The 22,791-nt window shown below is 43.4% G+C and overlaps 1 protein-coding gene across 45 annotated transcripts in view; it reads right to left on the bottom strand.

The window, feature by feature from the left end:
* Positions 1-22,791, bottom strand: part of ANK2 (ankyrin 2) — a 593,212-nt gene that overhangs the window by 252,375 nt on the left and 318,046 nt on the right. For 12 of the 45 annotated variants that reach the window (XM_038755370.1, XM_038755378.1, XM_038755379.1 and 9 more), the window contains exon 1: positions 17,119-17,874. The exons of 13 other annotated variants lie outside the window; for them this stretch is intronic. In XM_038755370.1, the coding sequence (XP_038611298.1) occupies positions 17,119-17,247 (129 nt within the window). In that variant the 5' untranslated portion in view covers positions 17,248-17,874. Of the gene's footprint in view, positions 1-17,118; positions 17,876-22,791 lie in introns of those variants that run through there. 20 more of the 45 variants (XM_038755396.1, XM_038755406.1, XM_038755398.1 and 17 more) reach the window with 7 other exon arrangements.

Genomic DNA, 22,791 nt, shown 5'->3' with positions numbered 1-22,791 from the left:
GTCTGAGCCAAGTGTGTTTTCTCCTTCACGAAAAAAAAAAAACAAAGGACTATTAAAAGGGAGGGGAACTTACACAGGCACTGCAATTCCAGGATTACCTACATGTCATATGATATAAGGCACACCATTTTGCCTTTATAGCAATGGTTTTATTTTTATTCAGTGGGGTCTTGAACAATTACATTTGAAACCAAAGTACCTTCTCAGCATTTTTCTTCTCTAGTTATTTGGTCATATGCCATTTTATTTAATTAAAATCTCATGGTCAAAGTAGCTCTGTGTTTTGCTACTATGGTCATATGCCATTTTATTTAATTAAAATCCCATGGTCAAAGTAGCTGTGTGTTTTGCTGGAGAAGCAGTGTGGCTCAGTGGAAAGAGCACGGGCTTTGGAGTCAGAGGTCATGGGTTCAAATCCCAACTCTGCCACTTGTCAGCTGTGTGACTTTGGGCAAGTCACTTCACTTCTCTGTGCCTCAGTTACCTCATCTGCAAAATGGGGATTAAGACTGTGAGGCCCCCCGTGGGACAACCTGATCACCTTGTAACCTCCCTAATGTTCAGAACAGTGCTTTGCACATAGTAAGTGCTTAATAAATGCCATTATTATTATTATTTTGCCCCCAACTTATTTTAATATTGGTTGCACTAGGGAATAGCCACATTGGCCAAACAAATTTACTCAAAACATTTTTCCCAGATACACAACAGAAAAAGAAAAAAAAAAGATTTTACAGACAACGGATCAAACTGAGGAAAAATGGCAACATGCCCTATTTGTTATAAATTCATAAATCAATGAATTATATCACCTAAACTATTCAAACACAAGACATATTTCCACTGCTAAGCATGTACAATAGCTTAAAAATAAGAGGCTTTTAAAAGCTTTTTCTCTTGGAAGAGGAAAATATATTAACTAAAATAAGAATGACATCAAAACCCATTTAAAAATGCAAGAAAACCCATATGAACATTTTTAATTCTCAACTTTAAGAAAAAGGAGGAACAATTGAATGCTATATAGTCAGAGTGGAAACCTCCTAAGTGCTACATTTCAAGTTGTTTCATTTTTCTTATTTCCTCTATTTACTACAATGCCAAATTATTGCCAAATTCAGACTAGTTTCCCTCCACCTCTCAAAGTTCCATCCATTGGTATCTATTCCTGTATCCAGGTTTGGCCACTTAGAATACAATCAATAGATTAATGACACTTATTTAGTGGCTACAGTGTCTAAAACACTGCATTCAGCACTTGGGAGAGTAAAATCGGAGTAAAAATGACAAATATTTATCAATCAGTGATATTTATTGGTCACACTGTGCAGAGCACTAGACTAACACTTAGGAAAGTAGTAGATACACAGACACACACGTAACTCTGATGACTGAGCATGGCAGCACACTCCAGTTCAAAAACCCATCTTCTACTCACTCCTTAACTCTATAGACCTCTTGCTTCATTTTACCTCAACCTCACATCACCTTGGACATACACAAGGTCTCTTCACCACTGGTCCTCAATGAGCTTGGTCACCTTACTGTAAATGGGTTCTTCATGCAAAGACCTTTAGTGTACAATTTGCCATTTGCTACACCCCTGCCCATCTCCTTTCTCACTGAACTTGTGCTCCAGTGGAAACACAACTGGCAGTAGACAGTATGAGTGGAACTGTGCAAACCACTATCACACTAATCAATTCCTTCATGAAATCTCATCCATCTCTCTTGAAGGGAGACAACCAACCTTTTTTTTTTTTTTGACACAGAGCTTATTTCCACGCCCTGTCTATTGGTAAGGATGAACCTAACAGATCAGAAAATAGAGGAAGTACTATGAACCTCTGCCCAGAAAATAAATCTAAATAAATATCTGAGGCTCAGCGGCTTTAGTGTATTTATTACTGTGCACTTGACAGACTTGCCTAATTACCACCAAAAAGGGCCAAAAATCACAGCAGCATTGACATTTTTATTCATTATTTCCATTCAGAATTGGTAGAAACCCAAAAAACATAAACATGTGTGAATGCTTTAATTTGGGGGTGCAGAGTCTAATTTTTGAAACTTACCCATCAGAATCCCCAGTGCTTCTCAATTTGGCAAAATCACATTAGATTCCTTGTTTGGGCTGTTTCTCATAAACTTTAACATTGGAATGTGGGAAAAAAATCAGGTCTCTAGTAATGAGAGGCTCATGTAAAAAGACAGAAAAAAGAAATACAATTTGCTTTGCTTGCTTGTTGTCAGTAGGAGGTATAAATAAGTAACTCAGGAAACAGGAAAGGACTTCAACAAGATATATTAAACCAAACTAGAAATAAAAATCATTAGTGCATTTTTATCATCATGTTCATCATCATCGATGGCATTTAATGAGCACTTACTGTGTGTGCAGAGCACTAGACACTTATAACAATACTTCTACTGCATCAGAAAAGTGTCCATAGTGATGATCTAGATTGGGGGGCATAAGACTATACTTTGGAAGTGGTATTACGATCCTGAGCCCCTTCAACTTCAGCCCTCCTATGCTCTGTTCATTATGAAGCAAAGACAAACTACCTCAAGTACAACAGTCACTTCTGAAAAAGTTCCCTACATCACCTACTATCAGTGGTATTTACTGAATACTTAGTGCTTGTGGGAGTACAATACAGCAGAACTGGTAGAACTGCTACCTGCCCATAGTGCTTATCTAGATGGGGAGACAAACATTAAAATAAATTATGGCTATAGACATAAGTGCTGTGCATCTGAGGGAAGGGTGAACATCAAATGTTTAAAGCCCACCACAGAAGGGAGAGGGAGTAGGGGAGATAAGGGATTAGTTGAGGAAGGCCTCTTGGAGGAGATGTGATTTGAAGAGGGCTTCTATGATGAGGTGAGTGGTGGTCTCTTGTATTTGAAGGGAGAAGGAGTCCCAAGACAGGAGGAGGACATAGGCAAGGGGTTGGTGGAAAGAAAGATAAGATCAAGGTACATTGAGTAGGTTGGCACTGGAGGAGAGAACTGGTCGGGCTGGGTTATAGTAGGACATCAGTGAGGTGAGGTAAAAGACAAATTGATTGAATGCTTTAAAGCTGATGGTAAGGAGTTTCTGTTTGCTGCGGAGGTTGACAGGCAACCACCAGAGGTTCTTGAGTAATGGGAGACATTAACTGAATGGTTTGTTTTTTTTTGAAAAGGGATCTAGGCAGCAAAGAGAAGTAAGAACTAGAGTGGGGTGAGAGGGGAGGCAAGGAGGTCAGCGAGAAAGCTGATGTAATAGTCAAGGTGGAATAGGATAAATGCTTGGATCATCCAAGTAGCAGTGTGCTTGGAGAGGAAAGGGTGTTGTGAAGGTAAAACCAAGAGGATTTGGTGACTACTTTCTCTATATTCAGTATTTAAGATAGGAATAATAATAGTATTTGTACAGTCCTCCAAACTGTACAACTGTATCATTTTGGGCAGGGAACATGTCTACCAACTCTGTTGTATTGTACTCTTCCAAGCACTTAGTAGCAGTGCTATGCACACAGTAAGTGCTCAATACATACTATCAATTGATGTGCCAAGCACTGTACCAAATGCTGGAGCAGATACAATAATCAGGTCAGACAGTTCCTGTCCCATATGATGCTCACAGTCTAAATGCAGGATATTGTGATTACTGAATTTCTAATGTATTCAGGATTCATTACAGTCTGTGAAAGATTTGCCCTCAAGATGTATATATGGATGACTATCGTGAATAATCTACATCTCAATGAATTCTCATTAGTCACCCAGGTATTTGGCAAACTTACTTTGCAGTCTCTCAACAATAACCAATACAAATAGGAAGAATAAACTCAAGATGGGTATTTTTTTCCATAGTGGCCAACTAAGTAGTTTAAAGCTAGATTGGCAATTTCACAATTTTCCTATTGCTCATTGCTTTTTGTGCCCATCTTGTTCTGCTATTTTAATTGCTTTAGAAGGTACTAAACATTCTTTCCCAGTGCGTAGAATTGCATTGCCTCAGTAATAAAAGGAAATATTTAAGTCAATGGTGACTTGCCTTAACACCTAGAATAGGAAAAAGCAATATTCCTTTAGGCCACAGTGTTAATGAAGCAAGGGTGGAAGGGAGGAGCCCCAAATGTGAATGTAAAGCAGCTTCTGCCAAAGCTTGGGCTGAGCAACAGCAAGTGGGAAGACCTTTTATGACAGAGAGAGGGCAGCTGTGGTGGTTTATGTCCCCTTCACAACCCTCCCACATGCCAAAGCAAAGGAAGTATAGTCTAAATACTGTGCTATACAAAGTGCATTAGAGGTAAGTAAAAGAAGCAGGAATGGACTAGATCATCAAGAACTATAAACCGTTATCCCTAGAGAAGCAGCGTGGCATAGAGGAAAGAGCCCAGGCTTGGGAGCCAGAGGTCATGAGTTCTAATCCTGCCTCTGCCACTTATCTGCTGTGTGACTTTGGGCAAGTCGCTTGACTTCTCTGAGCCTCAGCTCATCTGTAAAACAGGGATTAAGACTGTGAGCCCCACGTGGGACAACCTGATTACCTTGTATCTCCTCCCAGTGCTTAGAACAGTACTTGGCACATAGTAAGAGCTAAACAAATGCCATCATTATTACCACCACCCCAGGGATATAACCTGCACTGTAGGCACATTCCCTTGTCCACAATGAGATTACAGTCTAGAGGGGAGCTAGATACCATTCCTCACATTACAACAATCCCAAGTTACAACCACCCCAGGAGTACAACCTATATTACTTGACAGCATTCCCTTTGTAACAACAATCCCAAATTACAACCACCCCAGAGATACAACCTGTACTGAGCTAAACTTGGGTTCTCATTTGTCCTATTTCTGCCTTTTCCTTCTGTATTCTAGACTGTAAGCTCCTTGTGGGCAGGGAATGAATTTATCAACTCTGCAGTATTGTACTTCTCCAAGCACTTGGTACAGTTCTCTGCGTACAGTGTGCACTCAATAAATACCACTGAGTGTCTCCGCTTTAAGATTTTCATATCTTTACTTCACACCAGCAATTACCTGCTGAGGAGAAAGCACTGTACTTGGTGCTTGAGAGAGTAGAACAGACAAAAAGGGAGCACCAGATTATTTGGATTCTCGGTGACTCCTCTAAGATGAGAACACCTCTAATACTCGAATGTAGGATAAATAAAAGGGAAAAGCAGCAAGTGCATAAATAGGTTACAGCAAACAAATTTTTATTTTTCTTAATTTCTCAAGAAGAAGACTAACACCAGAACAATTATTTCCTATGCAAAACCATGATACTCCTCGATTTCAAAAGCCCACTCTCAGAGAGATCAAAAGTCACAGTATTGGTTCTGTTTTTGCCAAAGGACAGAAATCTGACAGCTGTGACATTAAGCTGTTAGTCACCCTCACTATAGCTCAAGCAGGTTCTCCACAATTAGATATCAAAAAGAAAGCTGATTTACAATATTGCCTAAAAGATGCCATTAAAATTGCAAACCACTAAGAGTGAGGATAACTGTTTCAGCAAGAGAAGGACCTGAGAACTGAGCTAAGCATAAAAAAGATGTCTCCAAGCACACAAATGTACTGCATTATCCAGAAATCTGTAAAACCATTTGTATAAGCAAATAAATGAGAAGCAATCTATAGACAAACTAAAGAAAAAAAATCGATAGGCGGTTTTAATTTCCATGTGTAAGCAAAGGCCAGAATATATCTGCGGTAGGCATCCAAGTAAAGCTCAGTACTCTTTCATTTCCTATTTACTTTAATGTGGTTTGTGAAAGATCAACATATTGATATTGCAGAATAGGCTATGGAAGACGGAGAGTTATTTTGAGTTTTGTCCAAATATAGGTGATAGGAATTTTCCAGTTGTGGGGTGGGGGTGGTAGGGGGGAATGGTGGCCGCAGGAGCAGCAGTTCTGGACATTCCTGGGACCTTCAAATCCCTTGTTCAGTGAATTATACTGGATATTAGCCAGACTGAGTTTATTGCTCAAAAATCTTGAGGAGCACATTACTTGTTAAATCACTCTTGGGGTACATGAAGGTACTGAATTTCAAAATAAAATTCTAACATTATAGTAAAATATTATGAACATGATACAACCATTTAGAAAAATACAGCCAACTGAGTTTAATAAATTACAAAATCGGCCTCTATAGCAGTTACTATGGTTCATACCATTTACAACTTTATTTAAACTTTATTAAAGGCATTTACATGGCCAACAAGGTAAGGGTGGAACAACTCTGAATTATGTTTGGTAAGAGAAGAAGATCCAAAAGAAATTATTCCTCTGTCTCTAATAATTGAGTCTGGAGAAACTATGTCTCTCTACTACAAGTAACGGTTACCTGCACTAAATATGAGAGCATTTTCTGTGACAGTTCGTGAAAAAAGCTTGCCTGTAGGGTTTTTTTATCCATTTAATCCACTTAAAATCATTCCAATTTGACAATGTAATGAGGGCAAATATGCTGATAGTGCCAATAAGAGAAAGACAATGAATTATGGGAAATCACCTCCAGTAATTACTGCATTCAATATATTTCACCTACTAAAATCAAATGTTTATTGAAGTTATAAAATTGAATAAGGACATCACAACACTGGCAACTTCCTAGAACTCTAAGCAGAAATAATTGTCGTATTTGTTGAGAGCTTACTCTATGTGACAAAAGCTGTACCTACCCCAATACTTAGTACAAGATAAATCAGGTCAGTCACAGTCCCCGTGCCCACGTGGGACTCAGTCTAAATAAGAGGGTGTTCAATCCTGCCTTTACTGATGAGGAAACTGAGACAGAGAAAAGTAAAGGAAGTTGACAAGGTCTCACAACAAGCAATTTGCAGACAAGGGATTAGAACCCTGATTCTCTGACTCCCAAGCATGGGTTCTTTCTTTTAGGTCACATGGCTTCACTTTTTTAATTTTTAATGGTACTTGTTAAGTGCTTACTATGTGCCAGGCAAAGTATTAAGTGCTGGGTTAGATACAAGCTAATCAGACTGGACTCAGTCCATGTCCCACGTGTGGGGCTCACTGTCTTAATCCCCATTTTACAGATGATGTAACTGAGGCAGAGAGAAGTGGATTGCCCAAGGTCACACAGAAGACAAGTGGCAGAGCTGAGATTACAATCCAGGTCTTCTGATTCCCAAGCCTGTGCTTTTTCCACAAGGCCACACTGCCTCACACACAATATCCCCTATATTCTTAAAAAGCTCATGTGAGATCCGTAAGGCTAGAGATCATCATTCCCATTTTCATTTGGCCACATGGAAAGATGGAGAGGTTAAGTAGCGGGATCAAAACCATAGTTAGACTAGGCACAAGAACTAGAACTCATGTCACTGGTCCCTTTCAATATTCACCAGAATAACTAAGATCTCTCCCTCTTCACCCTCCCTCTCTTTGGCAGAGCAATAGTTAGCAATCTAAGTAAACCCTGACATTCTTCCTAATAGTGATGGTGACGTTGGAGAGGATTGCTTCTTCATTCCTTCCTATAACAGATGTTCTAGCTTTGATTGGCCAGCAACGAGGGATATGATCATTCTTGGCATCAGAAAATCTGCTAACACTACACAGACAGGAAAGGTCATCTTCAACTCCACACTATCTCACTGATGTGACATTTGCTCCTGCCTCTAATTTAGATGGGATCACATTTCAGGGTGTCCAAATGGGCTCAGAGTCACAGGCGGCTTTCCTCCACCCTGAAGTGGAAGCCCGCCGTCCCCCCTGCCCAGGCTAAAACTGGTGGGGGGGTGGAGAGAGAGGCCATTGGGAGGCAAAAGTGAGGCACAGCATGGAGAGGGAGGCCATCGAGAATCAGAAGTGAGGCAAAGTAATAGAGAGAGACAGTTCCGGAGAGGGGGTACCATAAACCCTGGCCACCTCACCCTTATAGTAATAATGATGGCATTTATTAAGTGCTTACTATGTGCAAAGCACTGTTCTAAGCACTAGGGGGATATAAGGTGATCAGGTTGTCCCACGGGGGGCTCACAGTCAATCCCCATTTTACAGATGAGTTAACTGAGGCACAGAGAAGTTAAGGGACTAGCCCAAAGTCACACAGCTGACAGTTGGCAGAGCCGGGCTTTGAACCCATGACCACTGACTCCAAAGCCCATGCTATCTCCACTGAGCCACGCTGCTTCTCTATCCTGCTGGCCTCAGTGAATTAGAGGAGCAGGACCCAGGGAGCGGCAGTGACTAACAGAGGAGCCAACTACTCATGGGAACAGGCTTCCAAGACAAATCAAGATGCCACCACTTTGGATCTTTTCAGCTCAGGTTGGAAACTCTCAGTTTTTGTCGGAGACCTTGGGAGGAGCGAGGAGGTAGTCCGGTTCAAACCATTAGAAGGAGCATAGCCTGATGGGAACAGCTTGAGTTGGGGAGTCAGAGGACCTGAGTTCTAATGCTATCTCTGCCAATTGCTTGCTGGGAGACCTTGGGCAAGTCACTTCACTTCTTTGTGCCTTGTTTCTCCTGTTCTCCCTCCTACTTAGACTGAGTCCCGTGCGGCATAGGGACTGTGTCCAACCTAATTAACTTGTACCTACCACAGCACTTGGAACAGTGTTTGATGCGTAGTTAGTGCTTAATAAACACCATAGGGAAAAAACAAACAGTTGCAGGGGAGGAGGAGGGTGGATCCACCCCCTCACACCCATAAAGCAATGTGACCTAGGGGATAGAGCACTGGCCTGGGAATCAGAAGGACCTGGTTCCTAATCCCAGCTTGGCCATTTGTGACCTTGGGCAAGTCATTTCACTTCTCTGGACCTCAGATACCTCATCTGTAAAATGGGGATTAAGAGTGTGAGCCCCATGTGGGACATGGACTGTGTCCCATCTGATAAATTTATATCTACCCCAGCACTTGGAATGGTGCTGGGCAAATAGCAGGCACTTAACAAGAACTGTAATTATTATTATAGAAGGGACAGCTGTGGTTTCCATACTGGGGCAGTGGAGGCTGTGGCAGCCAAAGAGGCCACCACTTCATTGCCAACTCCTCAGCTAAAGCTCCCTATGCTGCTTCTGTGCTTCGTTCTGACCAACTTTCGTCTCCCCATAATGGGGAGTCCTCACTCCCCACTCTCAGCTTCAAGGCTCTCCATCACCTCGCCCCTTCCTACCTCACCTTCCTTCTCTCCTTCTACAGCCCAGCCCACACCCTCTGCTCCTCTGCCTCTAAACTCCTCACTGTACCTCGTTCTCGCCTGTCCCACCATCGACCCCCAGCCCACATCCTTCCCCTGGCCCGGAATGCCCTCCCTCCACACATCCGCCAAGCTAGCTCTCTACCTCCCTTCAAAGCCCTACTGAGAGCTCACTTCCTCCAGGAGGCCTTTCCAGACTGAGCCCCCTTTTTCCTCTCCTCCTCCCCATCCCCCCACCCTACCTCCTTCCCCTCCCCACAGCACTTGTATATATTTGTACAGATTTATTACTCTATTTTACTTGTACATATCTACTATTCTATTTATTTTGTTAATGATGTGCATATAGCCTTAATTCTATTTGTCTACATGTTTTGTTGTCTGTCTCCCTCTTCTAGACTGGGCCCATTGTTGGGTAGGGACCGTATCTATATGTTGCCGACTTGTACTTCCCAAGCGCTTAATACAGTGCTCTTACACAGTAAGCGCTCAATAAATATGATTGAATGAATGAATTAATGAGTCCCCGGGCTGGGTCGGCTTGGACAGCAGCCAGAGTCCTGAGAGAAGGCGACCAGCCCCACCGCTGATCTGCTGGACTGAAAGTAAGGGGAGGGGGCAGAAAAGGAGGAGGAGTAGGAGGGGGTGAAAAAAAGAATAATAGTAATAATAATTGTGATATTTGCTATGCTCTTACTATGCTCCAGGCACTTGCCCAAATGCTGAGGTAAATACAAGATAATCCAGTTGGACGCAGTCCCTATCTCACATAGGGCTCACAGTCTTAATTCCCATTTCATAGAAGGGAAATGAGGCACAGAGAAGTAAAGTAACTTGCTCAATGTCACCCAGCAGACAAGTGGCAGAGCAGGGATTAAAACCCAGGCCAGTCCTTCTGACTCTCAGGCCTGTGCTCTATCCATTAGGCCACGCTGATTCTCCAGCTTGAAAAAAGAGGGCCCAAACAATTTGATCAGTGGTATTCTTTGAGCATTCACTGGGTAGGAGGACTGAACTAAATGATTGGGAGAGTCCACTGGAGTTGTGTGCAGAGTACTGCGCTAAGCGATTGGAAGAATCCAATAGAGTTGCATGCATAGCACAACACTAAGCAGCACGGGAAGCAGCATGGCATAGTGGATAGCACCGGGTCTGAGAGAAGGTCATGGGTTCTAGTCCCTGCTCCACCACTTACCTGCTGTGTGGCCTTGGACAAGTCACTTCACTTCTCTGTACCTCAGTTACTTCATCTGTAAAATGGGGCTTGAGACTGTAAGCCCCACGCGGGACAGGGACTGTGTCCAACCTGATTTGCTTGTATCCATCCCAGTGCTTAGTACGGTGCCTGGCACATAGTAAGCACTTAACAAATACCACAATTATCACCGTTATTATTATTACTAAGCAATCGAGATAATCCAATATAGTAGTGTGCAGAGCATAGTACTAAGCAACTGGGAAAGGCCAAAAGAACTGTGTGCGGAACACTGTACTAAGCTACTGAGAAAGTAGAATTGTATGCAGAGCACCATACAAAGCCTTTGGAAGAGTACAAGAGTTGTGTGCAGAGTACCGGAAAAAGCACTTGGAAGAGTTTGTGTTGTGTGCCTAACAGAGCACTGTACGAAGCACTTGGGAGCGCTTGGGAGAGACATGATCCCTGCCCTTTAAAATATCACCAGTAAGGAGCATTTGTCTCACCCAAGCCAAGCCATCAATTGCCCCCTCCGACACCTATGGGCCCAAACACGGAGTCTTTCATGAATCCAGACCAGCTCTCTCCCTCCACCCCACGGAACACCCACTCTCTGACTCTTTTCAGCTGCTGCTCCCAACCAGATTTCATTTTTGTTTTTCGGTTATTCAGTTCTCGAGACCTAGTCACTCCTGATGCATCCCAGATCCAGTACTACTGATCTGGAAGCTAAAGAAAGATTCTAGAGATAAAGACTCTATGCGGTTTCAACTCATCTAGTTCTCAACTGAACGCCACCCTCAGAGTGTAGAGATCAGGGAGTAAATCATCCATGTGGTGTGAGAGAGGAATGGGGCCTAGTGGAAAAAGCCCAAGTCTAGGAGTCAAAAGATCTGAGTTCTAATCCCACCTCGGCCACTTGCCTGCTGCATGACATTGGGCAAGACAACTTCTCTGCCTGTTTCCTCTTCTTTAAAATGGGGATTCAAAACATGCTCTCCCTCCTAGACAGGAAGCTCCACGTGGACCAGAAACTGTGTCCAACAAATTTATCTTGTATCTAACCATAGCACTTGGTAAAGTGCTTGGCACATAGTAAGCCCCGAATACAACTATTATTATTAAAGAAGCATGAGGGTAGCATCAGCCCAAAGGGCATTGAGATCCTCTCACAGACATGCAGTCAAGGAGGCAATCATTCCATTGGCAGGATTGTTTCAGAATTGGGCAACTCCATCAATAATCAGCCAATTGTTTGGATAGCTGAGTTGTTTTTGGATGGAGAATGGTTTGGTATGGGAAACAGGGAACTGAAAAAAAACCCTCATCATAAGCTCACATATCAATCTATCATTTCTAAAATATGTCACATCTCTGAGGCTTGATTCACAGGGATTTGGGTGGTGCATTTAGTTAATCCTCACGAAGAAGATAATCCGCACAAGGAGAATCAATGTGGCCTAGTGGACAGAAAGAACAGACCTGGAAGTCAGAAGGACTTGGGTTCTAATCTCATCTCTGTCACTTGTCTGTGCCTTAGCTAACATCTGTGAAATGTGGATTGTCTGTGAGCCCCATGTGGGACATGGACTGTGTCCAACCTGATTAGCTTGTATCTATCCCAGAGTTTAGTACAGTGCCTGCCATATACTCAGCATTTAACAAATGCCATAAAAAAAATCTCTGAGCTCCTTGAAGAAAAATAGATACTATGAAAGGAGCTCAATTTTGAAAGGTAGTCTTCTTTCAGAATTTCCTGGATTTTATTTGTAGCCTATACCACTACACCCATATTTGGTACAATGATCCAAAAATGGTAGTACACGTTACACAAAGGTACATATTGTGCCCCCATGGGTACGAAAGGTCAGAATCCCTTAATTCTGATGTCTCACAGGAACTCTAACAGGCACGAGAACATAATTTTTCCCCTGTCTCTCTGTGTATGTGTGGAAATGTGTCTGTTTACTGTTATATTGCACTCTCCCAAGCTCTTAGTACAGTGCTCAATAAATACCACTGAATGAATGAACACACACAGACCCCAGAGGGAACAGACCAAACTGAGCTCTCTGAAAGTGAAAGTCCAGCTAGTGAGCAGCCCCAAGGATGCTTATTGTGTGATTCAGCCTAATAATAACAATAGTATTTGCTAAGAGCTTACTGTGTTTCAAGTACTGTGCTAAGCACTGGGGTAGATAAAAGATAAAATGGGTCAGACAGGGGCAACAGCCTTGAATCCCTATTTTACAAATGAGAAAATCAAGGCCTTAATGAGTGACTTGGCCAAAGTCACCCAACAGGCAAATGGCCAAGTCTACTAATCAATAGGTCCCAACCAGGATTGGTCCTTGCCCTTCCCCTAAAGCTAGCCCCTTTCCTACAAAGCTAGCTCTGCCTCCATCCCCTTTGGAGTGTCGGCACTAAGCGTGCCATGCACTTTGCTAGTGGTGGCTGGGAGAGAAGGAAGTATATTCACTCATTCAATCGTTTTTATGAGTGCTTACTGTGTGCAGAGCACTGTACTAAGCTCTTGGGAAGTGCAAGTCGGCAACATATAGAAATGGTCCCTACCCAACAACGGGTTTATAGTCTAGAAGGGGAAGACAGACAACAAAGCAAAACATGTAGACAGGTGTCAAGATCATCAGAACAAATAGAATCAAAACTGCATGCACATCATTAACAAAATAAATAGAATAGTAAATATGTACAAGTAAATTAAATAGAGTAATAAATCTGTACAAATATATACAAGTGCTTTGGGGAGGGGAAAGAGGTAGGGCAGGGGGGATGGGGAGGAGGAGAGAAAAAAGGGGGCTCCGTCTAGGAAGGCCTCTTGGAGGAGGTGAGCTCTCAGTAGGGCTTTGTAGGGAGGAAGAGAGCTAGCTTGGCGGATATGTGGAGGGATGGCATTCCAGGCCAGGGGAAGGTCGTGGGGTGGGTGCCGAAGGTGGGACAGGTGAGAACGAGGTACAGTGAGGCGGTTAGTGGCAGAGGAGCACAGGGTACGGGCTGGGCTGTAGAAGGAAAGAAGGGAGGTGAGGTAGGAGGGGGTGAGGTGATGGAGAGCCTTGAAGCCGAGAGTGAGGAGTTTTTGCCTAATGCATAGGTTGACAGGCAGCCATTGGAGATTTTTGAGGAGGGAAGTAACATGCCCAGAGTGTTTCTGCACAAAGATAACCTGGGGAGCAGCGTGAAGTATAGACTGAAGTGGGGAGAGGCAGGAGGATGGGAGATCAGAGAGGAGGCTGATGTAGTAATCCAGTCGGGATAGGATGAGAGATTGAACCAGCAAGGTAGCGGTGTGGATGGAGAAAAAAGGGCGGATCTCGGCGATGTTGTGGAGGTGAGACAGGCAGGTTTTGGTGATGGATTGGATGTGTAGGGTGAACGAGAGAGCAGAGTCAAGGACAACACCAAGGTTGCGGGCTTGTGAGATGGGAAGGATGGTAGTGTCATCTACAGTGATGGGAAAGTCAGGGAGAGGGCAGGGTTTGGCAGGGAAGATAAGGAATTCAGTCTTGGACATATTATAAGTATATGTGAAGGTAGAAGGGGCAGAGGACAAGATGCCATTGCTGCAGACATTTCTCTCTCTGGTTATTTGGGGCTGGCTTCTCTTGAACCCCTGACTCTGGTCTTATGTGGATCACTGGGCTTAGTGATCCCCTGAGCTACTTCAACTGCTATGAACGACTTTTTCTGTTTCTTTAGAGTAAAATGTTTTTTCAAATCACTAGTCATGTGACATTAACAATAATAATGGTATTTGTTAAGCGCTTACTATGTGTCAAACACTGTTCTAAGCTCTGAGGTAGATACAAGGTCATCAGGTTGCCCCATGTGGGGCTCACAGTCTTAATTCCCATTTTACAGGTGAAGGAAGAGGCCCAGAGAAGTTAAGTGACTTGCCCAAGGTCACACAGCAGACATGTGGTGGAGTCGGGATTAGAACCCACGTCCTCTGACTCCCAAGCCCATGCTCTTTCCACTAAGCCACACTGCTTCTACATCTTACCTGAGAACAATCCTTGGGAAGATAAACAGTTTCACTATATACAACCATTACCATTCTTGCTCACACTGACTTAAGTCTATTAATTTATTTACACCCTCCTCAGCAAATACCATCATCATCATTCACCTATCTACAGCCACAAAAGTAATTTATTTTGAAAGTGCTGCAAATATTTTTATGTTTGTTTCTCCTGCTCTTTTGTGGGCAGATAATATGTTACCTTCCTATTTTGAACTTTTCAAGCACTTAGTACAGGATACCACAACAATTGGGCACCAGTAAGTGCTACTACTAAATAATAATTGTACTACGTGTCAAAGGCTTAAAAATGTGCCAAGCACTGTATTAAGCGCTAGGGTAGATGGAATGTATACAGACTGGCCACAGCTCCTGTCCCACAGAGGGCTCACAGTCTAAGCAAGAGAGAGAACAGGTATTTCATTCCCAGTTTACAGATGAGGAAACTGAGGCACAGATAAAATATGCGACTTGCTCCAAGGTCACTCAGCAGGCAAGTGGAGGAATTTCTCCTCTGAATCCCAGATCTGTGCTCTTCCCATGGGGCCGTGCTACTTCTCGATGTTATTTTTCTCTTTCTCCCCTCTAGAAGCAGTGGGCATAAGGAAACCACCCCCACCCCATTGCCATGCAAGTTTGTTGTGCAGTTCTGACATTTATGTAACAGCATATGCAGCTGTGTAAAGACAGAAGCAGGAGTGCAGCCAAGAGCTTCGTTTTGCAAAAAGATCAGAAACAGACATTAGCTGGTATTCCCAGCCTCTTTAAAGAGCCCTTAGCTGTTTCCTAGATATGACAGCGTAATTGTCCCACCCTATGACCACAGTACTATCCTGCAGCCCTGTTTGAGCTTGCCAGATTTTAATTAAAGAAATACAGCAACCAAGAATAGGCGTTTCAGAGAACTAGCTACCCAAGTGTTCATCTGCTACAAGGATGCAGCATCCATGTTTAGGAAAACCGGATATAAAAGAGAAAAAGTCCAGTGAAACACTGAGGCAGCATATGAGGAGGAGCCAGTAGACTTTCTGGGCTCTACGTGGTGTCTATGCAAGGTGGATGGGCATATTTGGCAAGCACTGGCAAATATCTATTCGAATCCAAAGCTGTAATCCCAGAAATTGCTGCAGTATCCCATTTCAGGGATTCGGAGCAGAAACACTAATTCTGGTGCAAGGAGCCACCACCCCGAAGATGACTAATACCATTCTTGCTTCAACAACAACAACAAAAAAAGGGGAAGTGCAATGAAATTAAGTATACTTTCTAAATAGACTGTATATTTGAGTTTCTTCCCAGAACCTAATTTTATCTATTGTAATGAATGCGGTTGGAGCGATGGCAGAGTAAGAAGTGATGCTGAAATTTAAGATGAATCTCAGCATTTTCAGAGATGGCAGAAACATGCCCAGGCTGTGTTAGGAGATCTTTAAAGCAAAAACATAAGGTACCTGGATTCTGGTTTCTTGCCCTAGCCATATAAATTGCCTGCAAAATGAAAAAAGAATGATGCGCCTTGGAGTCAAAAGTTTCTAGGTTTTTTTTCTCTTTGGGCATAAATCACCAGGAATTATTTCAAATGAGGAAAGAGCAAACCCTTTGAAATTGAAGAGAAAAATGTATCTATTCTGGCAGTTAACAGAACAAGACCATTAATTATTGAGATCAGATGAATTCCCCACTCTGCCCTAATCCCAAACCTACATTTAAACAGCAGTGACTATGCGACCCACCATTCCAGCCTTTTTTCTTTTTTTTTTTTTCAGTTGTCTAAAATATACTGTTTACTGTTTTCTGAATACATGACCTACTTGGTTAATTATGCATATAAAGATTTTTTCTTGCTTGCTAGAAAAAAATAAAAATAAAAATGACAGGTGGCTGAAATAAATGCCTTATTTCCAGCAAGAGTATTAAGACTTTCTGTACTCAGTTAACATTAAAAGTTACAGGCAGAAAAAGCTAGCACTTCTCCCAAGAGGGTTTATCTTTCTTATCACCATCATAAAAGATAACACGATTTGGAATTACGTTTCAAAGAGAATAAGCCCAAAATGCAGGCATTTGTGCCCCATACTGAATTCCACCTCCCTATGGAACAGTTTAATCAGTTTCCTTTAAGAAAACAAACCAGAAAAATCCATTCACTCCTTAAGCAGAGAGTCACAGGTAGCAATCAGTTCCAGTGAAAGCAGCGTGCTAAAGATACATGGGAAAGAGGATTGGAACTAGAAAAGGTGAGAGGGAGAGAAGAGAAAGCAGCATGCTAATGATACGTGGGAAAGAGGATTGGAACTAGAAAAGGTGAGAGGGAGAGAAGAGGAAAATCCCTTGCCCCAGCAATAGCAAATCAACCTCTCCCGCCCTCCTTCTTCTCTGACAGCTGGAGGGTCGTACCACCTGGCTCCGGAATAGTGGGAGAGAGCTGGTAGAGATGGAAAATGAAGCAAAATACCACTAGCCATCTTTGCTGGCCAGGGGTCCCTGCATCCCTAGATTAAAGACAGTCTCCTCCTGTTGCAGTAAAGCTAGACATGCCCTGGGTATCCCAAACCGAGGCAAGGAGGTGGTGCAAAGGTTAAATTGAGAGAAGGGAAGAGGATGGGGAAGTTACAAGTGCAGAAAAGGGCATTCGGTGAGGATGGGTCCTCTGCAGAGAAAGATGTGGCGGGGGCGGTAGGGGAAGAGAAAGAGGTCCTCATACCTTTCTTTTTCGTTCTATTCGCTCCCTAGGGACTTTCCGCTGCTTTTTCCTCTCCCTCTCAAGGTTTTTCTCCCTCTCTTCGAGTTCAGCCTCCCGAACTTTTTTAATGGAAGCAGCCGCATGAGCCATCTTGCAGAAGGAAAAGCGCAGGGCAGCAGCAGCTGCTGAGAATCAGTTTCCACCGAGCAGCAATCCAGGTGATTAGAGATGTCCGATGAATTTGTGGGGGGGTTTTCCCCCCTGTCAGGGCAATGGCTGGCAGCGAGAAGTACTCTCAGTAAAATCCACTCCTCTGCCCCCTGATAGGTCACCGTTTTGTTCCAGCCTCTGCAGCACTCATAACTCAGCAGAGCATCCAAATGTCCCCAGCCCACTCCTTTGGCAAAAACATACCGGCACACGTACCAGTGTGTGCACACACACATATATACACACAGCTACCAGGTGAGAACTCCCTGCTGGTAGGGGATCTCTTCAGCCATCCTATGCCCACCCATGCCCACAAGGCTCAGACTGGTTGACACATCCATCCTTTAGAAACACCTCACCAAATTGCCAATCTCTGGGGGCTCCTCCAGACTGCTCGTGTCCCTCTGACAGAAGCCAGGAAGAAGCCACCTGGGGAGGGAAGAGGGGGTGGCTTATTGCATCTGACTGCAGCTGCACCTCTATGCAGGGTGAGGAGAAAATGGTGCAGTCTGACTAAATGACTTGCTGCTCCGTGTCGTTGCTGCTGCTGCTATGGCTGGTGCTCCATTGCCTCTGCTACAGCACATGACAAGGGCTCCTTCCCCCTCCTCTCCCGGCTGCTTTTCCTTCCTCTTCTCTTAGAAGGAAAAGAAGCCCGGGTTGCTGAATGTCAGAGGGGATCAGCTCCGGCTTGCTGGCTTGGGCACCTGCAAACAGCAACTGGAGAACCGCTACCTAAGGGAATAAAGCTGGGTTTCCTTCATTGTGCTGTTTCTAGTCCCATGAGAGGCTGCCTTAGTGAGCTGCATTAAGCAGGGAACTGACTGCAGCTGGGAGACAGATGGGAGGAGGAAGAAAGGGGAGGGTGGAGGAAGGAAGAAGAAATCTGGGATGCCCTGAGAAGGAAGAAACACCCCATCCTTCCTCCTGCCCCCCTTCAACAGGCTCCCACACCCCCTAATCCTTTTTCTTTCTTTTTTTTTTTGGAGAGGGATTTGAGACCATTATTATTGTATTTTTGGCAAAGGGTTTGGGGCCATTATTTTCAGCACCTCCACGCTGTTAATCAAGAATCAGTGAGATGTTTTAAGGAGTAAGATGTTTTAACGAGCAGCCTAATGTAGATAAAAGGGGGTTAGTGGTCATGTGCTGTGTCTTGAAAGAGACAAACAAAAATGAGGAAAGGCACAGCTCACTAATTATTGAAGGAAAATCCCCATGCTCTCTTTAAGCTCTCAGCTGGCAGCTTTCCAATATTTGCAACAATAATATCAAGGACCAAGAAACCCATCTCTCAGTGGTTCCAGCCTCTGCAGCACCCATAACTCAGCAGAGCATCCAAATGTCCCCAGCCCACTCCTTTGGCAAAAACATACCAGCACACGTACCAGTGTGTGCACACACATATACACACACAGCTACCAGGTGAGAGCTCCCTGCTGGTAGGGGATCTCTTCAGCCATACTATGCCCACAAGGCTCAAACCAGTTGACACATCCATCCTTTAGAAACACCTCACCAAATTGCCAATCTCTGGGGGCTCCTCCAGACTGCTCGTGTCCCTCTGACAGAAGCCAGGAAGAAGCCACCTGGGAAGGGGAGAGGGGGCATCACCTCTAGCCAGAAACTGGCTCACAAACTATTTGTGTCCATTATTCATACCACGGTGACTATGCATTAACAGCTACACACCTGGCATCAGGGACAAAAACTATAGGGAATTGTTGGAAAATAGTTCATCAAGCTCATTAATGGGGATTCTGTAAAATGGGGATGCAATTCCTGTTCTCCCTCCTATTTTGATCGAGCCCCATGTCCTCCAAAAAAATAAAGCAAACAAAAAGCAAAACACCCCAAGGGCAGTTATTGAAGCTGTGGTAAAATTTGTGGTCTTTTAAAAAAACCAAAACACCTCCTGGCCATTGTGCCAAATATCCTTATACTTCAAAAGTTTAGTGAGCAACACCTGAAGTGGAAACCTTTAAGGACTTCAGGTTTTACTCCTTACAAGTGTGGAAAATGTCCCTGACACAGCCTGGGATGGTTTTGATCCCAGGAGAGGCACAATCAATCAAGAGTGTTTATCAATCAGTAGTATTTATTGAGAGTTTACTATGTGCAGAGCACTCTACTAAGCTCTTGGGAGAGTACAATGCAACAGAATTAGCAGACCCGTTTCCTGCCAAGGCACTTACAGTCTAGAGGACTGCTGTAAGCTTGTTGTGTGCATGAAATGTGTCTGTTTATTGTTGCATTGTACTCTCCCAAGTGCTTAGCACAGTGCTCTGCTTACAGTAAGTGCTCAATAAATATAATTGAATGAATGGAGGACTTAATTGAGCTCTTCATCTTTGTGTGCAGAGCACTGCCCTAACAATGAGTTTACTAGTTTTAGTACATACAATTCCTGCCCTACAGTCGATTACCTGCAGAGGAAAGCAACAATGCTTAAAGATATGTACATAAGGGTGTGGGTAGAGGCAGAAGGAGAACCAGGAGATGACAGTGTCAGAAAGTATGTCCTAGAGTAGGAGGTAATTCTACCTTCTCATACAGTGTTTGCTCTGAACTCTGGTTGCGAACAGCATTTTAACGCAATCAGAGAACCTTTACAGACCTAACCTTTGAAATGGAAACCATTATTCCATCAATCAATGGTATTGAGTGCATACTATGTGCAGAGCACTGTAGTAAGCACTTGGGAGAGTACAATATATCAGAATTAACAGACACATTCCCTACCCATAACGAGGCTAGAGGAACAGTCCTCAATGAAGTCAGAATAATGAACACTCTGACTTCAAAAGGCAGATCTTAAGGAGATAGAAAGCATGACCTCATGAGTATAACCCATATCACAGATTAGTGCAAGCAGATGTAGCCATCGTGCAGTCCTGAAGAAAAGATCCAGTATTTTGTCTTAGACGGTGGTACCAGAGGATACGCGGAAGAATAACTATGGTTGATCTAAAGCTGTAATTATACTAACATTTCTAATTTCTCCCTCTGAGCCATCACTGAACTTTTGAGCCATCTACCATTTCTATCTTTTCCCTCCAACATCACTGCCATCCCTTTCACTCACTATGAGTCTTTTTTCCATGAACTGACTCCACACTGTTTTTGAACTGACATTTCCTGCCTATATAACTTTCATGGCCATGAATCTTGTATGTCTACCACCCACAGTGTGACAGTTTCCTTTTATTTGTTTTAAACCTACCATGGCAAAGTTCAAAGGATGGTCCCTAGTCCTACATAGAAGAATTACAAAAGGCCTGATTATTTTTTTCCCCCATATTGGTTCTTGGCCTTCAAAAATAAGAGATTACTTTACCAGCCTGTCTTTCTTGGACTTCCCCTTCCATACTATAATCAATCGTATTTACTGAGCACTGCATGCAGAGCACTGTACTAAGCACGTGGTAGAGTAGACTATGACAGACTTGGTAGACACAGTCCCTGGTTACAATGAGCTTAGAGTCTAACATAAGCAAATGTTCTGTGGAAGGTTGTATGGGGTGCAGGCTATGTCATACCCTGTTTTCTGGTACAAGCAAACTAATCATTGGTATTTCCTGAGAAGCAATTGGTGCTAAAGCAGATTCAAAAGAAGCAACAAGTTTAGGATAAAAAGTACCAGTTGTGGAGTTCTTCCATCTCAGTATAAAGTGCTGCCAACATCAATCAATGAGAAGCAGTGTGGCCAAGTGGATAGAGCACAGGCCTGAGAGTCAGAAGGACCTAGGTTCTCATCCCGACTCTGCCACTTGTCTGCTGTGTGACCTTGGGCAAGTCACCTAACTTCTCAGTGCCTGTTACCTCATGTAAAATAGGGATTAAAACTGTGAGCGTCACAAGGAACATGGATTGTATCCAACCGGATTAATTTAGCACAGTGCCTGGCACACACTAAGCACTTAAAAAATGCTATTAAATAATATCAATGGCATTCTGTGTGCAGAGCACTGTACTAAGCATGTGGGAAACTGCAATTTAATACAATAGGATTGGTAGACAAATCCTTCCTTGCCCACAAGGATCTTACAAAATGGATAAATATCTGTAATTTAGTTATTTACATTATTGTCTGTCTCACCCTCTAAACTGTGGCTCGTCATGTCTGTTATACTGTTCATCATCATCATCAATCGTACTTATTGAGCACTTACTATGTAAGCACTGTACTAAGCGCTTGGGAAGTACAAATTGGCAACATATAGAGACAGTCCCTACCCAACAGTGGGCTCACAGTCTAAAAGGGGGAGACAGAGAACAAAAACAAACATACTAACAAAATAAAATAAATAGAATAGATATGTACAAGTAAAATAAATAAAATAAATAGAGTAATAAATATGTACAAAAATAAATACATATATACAGGTGCTGTGGGGAAGGGAAGGAGGTAGGATGGGGGGATGGAGAGGGGGATGAGGGGGAGAGGAAGAAAGGGGTTCAGTCTGGGAAGGCCTCCTGGAGGAGGTGAGCTCTCAGTAGGGCCTTGAAGGGAGGAAGAGAGCCTGCTTGGCGGATGGGCAGAGGGAGGGCATTCCAGGCCCGGGGGATGACGCAACCCATTGCATTATATGCTGTATTATATGCTCCTAAGCACTTAATTCATCCATTCAATCGTATTTATTGAGCACTTACTGTGTGCAGAGCACTGTACTAAGCGCTTGGGAAGTACAAGTCGGCAACATATAGAGACGGTCCCTACCCAACAACGGGCTCACAGTCTAGAAGGGGGAGACAGACAAGACAACAAAACAAATCATGGAGACAGGTGTCAAAATCATCAGAACAAATAGAATTAAAGCTATATGCACATCATTAACAAAATAAATAGTAAATATGTACAAGTAAAATAAACAGGTGCTGTGGGGAGGGGAAGGAGGTAGGGCGGGGGGATGGGGAGGAGGAGAGGCAAAATACGGTGGCAAAGCAGCATGGCCTAGTGGTAAGAGCACAGGCTTGGGAGTCAGAGGATGTGTGTTCTCCTAGCTCCTCCACTTGTCTGCTGTGTGACCTTGGGCAAATCATATCACTTCTCTGTGCCTCAGTTACCTCATCTGTAAAATGGGGATTAATACCCATGTGGGGCAGGGACTGAATCCAACCTGATTACCTTGTACCTATCCCAGCACTTCAAACAGGGCTTGGCAGATAGTAAGCGCTTAACAAATATCGTTATTTTTGTTACCCTGCACATGATAAGTGCTCAGTAAATACAACTAACAAGTAGGGGAGACATACAATATGATTATTTATTTTAGTGGGGCTTGAAGATGTGGAATGTAGCGGTCTGTTGGGTCTGAATGGGGAGGGAGTTGCAGGAAGAGAGGGGTGTGCACAAGAGATTGATCGAACACTTACAGATATATAATTTATTTACTCATTTATGTATATTAATGTCTATCACCTTCTAGACTGTGAGCTCTTTGTGGGCAAGGAACATGTGGGCTGTACTGTACTCTCCCAAGC

The sequence above is a fragment of the Tachyglossus aculeatus genome, chromosome 12 (genome assembly GCF_015852505.1).
Source record: "Tachyglossus aculeatus isolate mTacAcu1 chromosome 12, mTacAcu1.pri, whole genome shotgun sequence".
Classification (NCBI taxonomy): Eukaryota; Metazoa; Chordata; class Mammalia; order Monotremata; family Tachyglossidae; genus Tachyglossus; species Tachyglossus aculeatus.
This window is presented reverse-complemented; position numbering and strand designations above follow the sequence as displayed.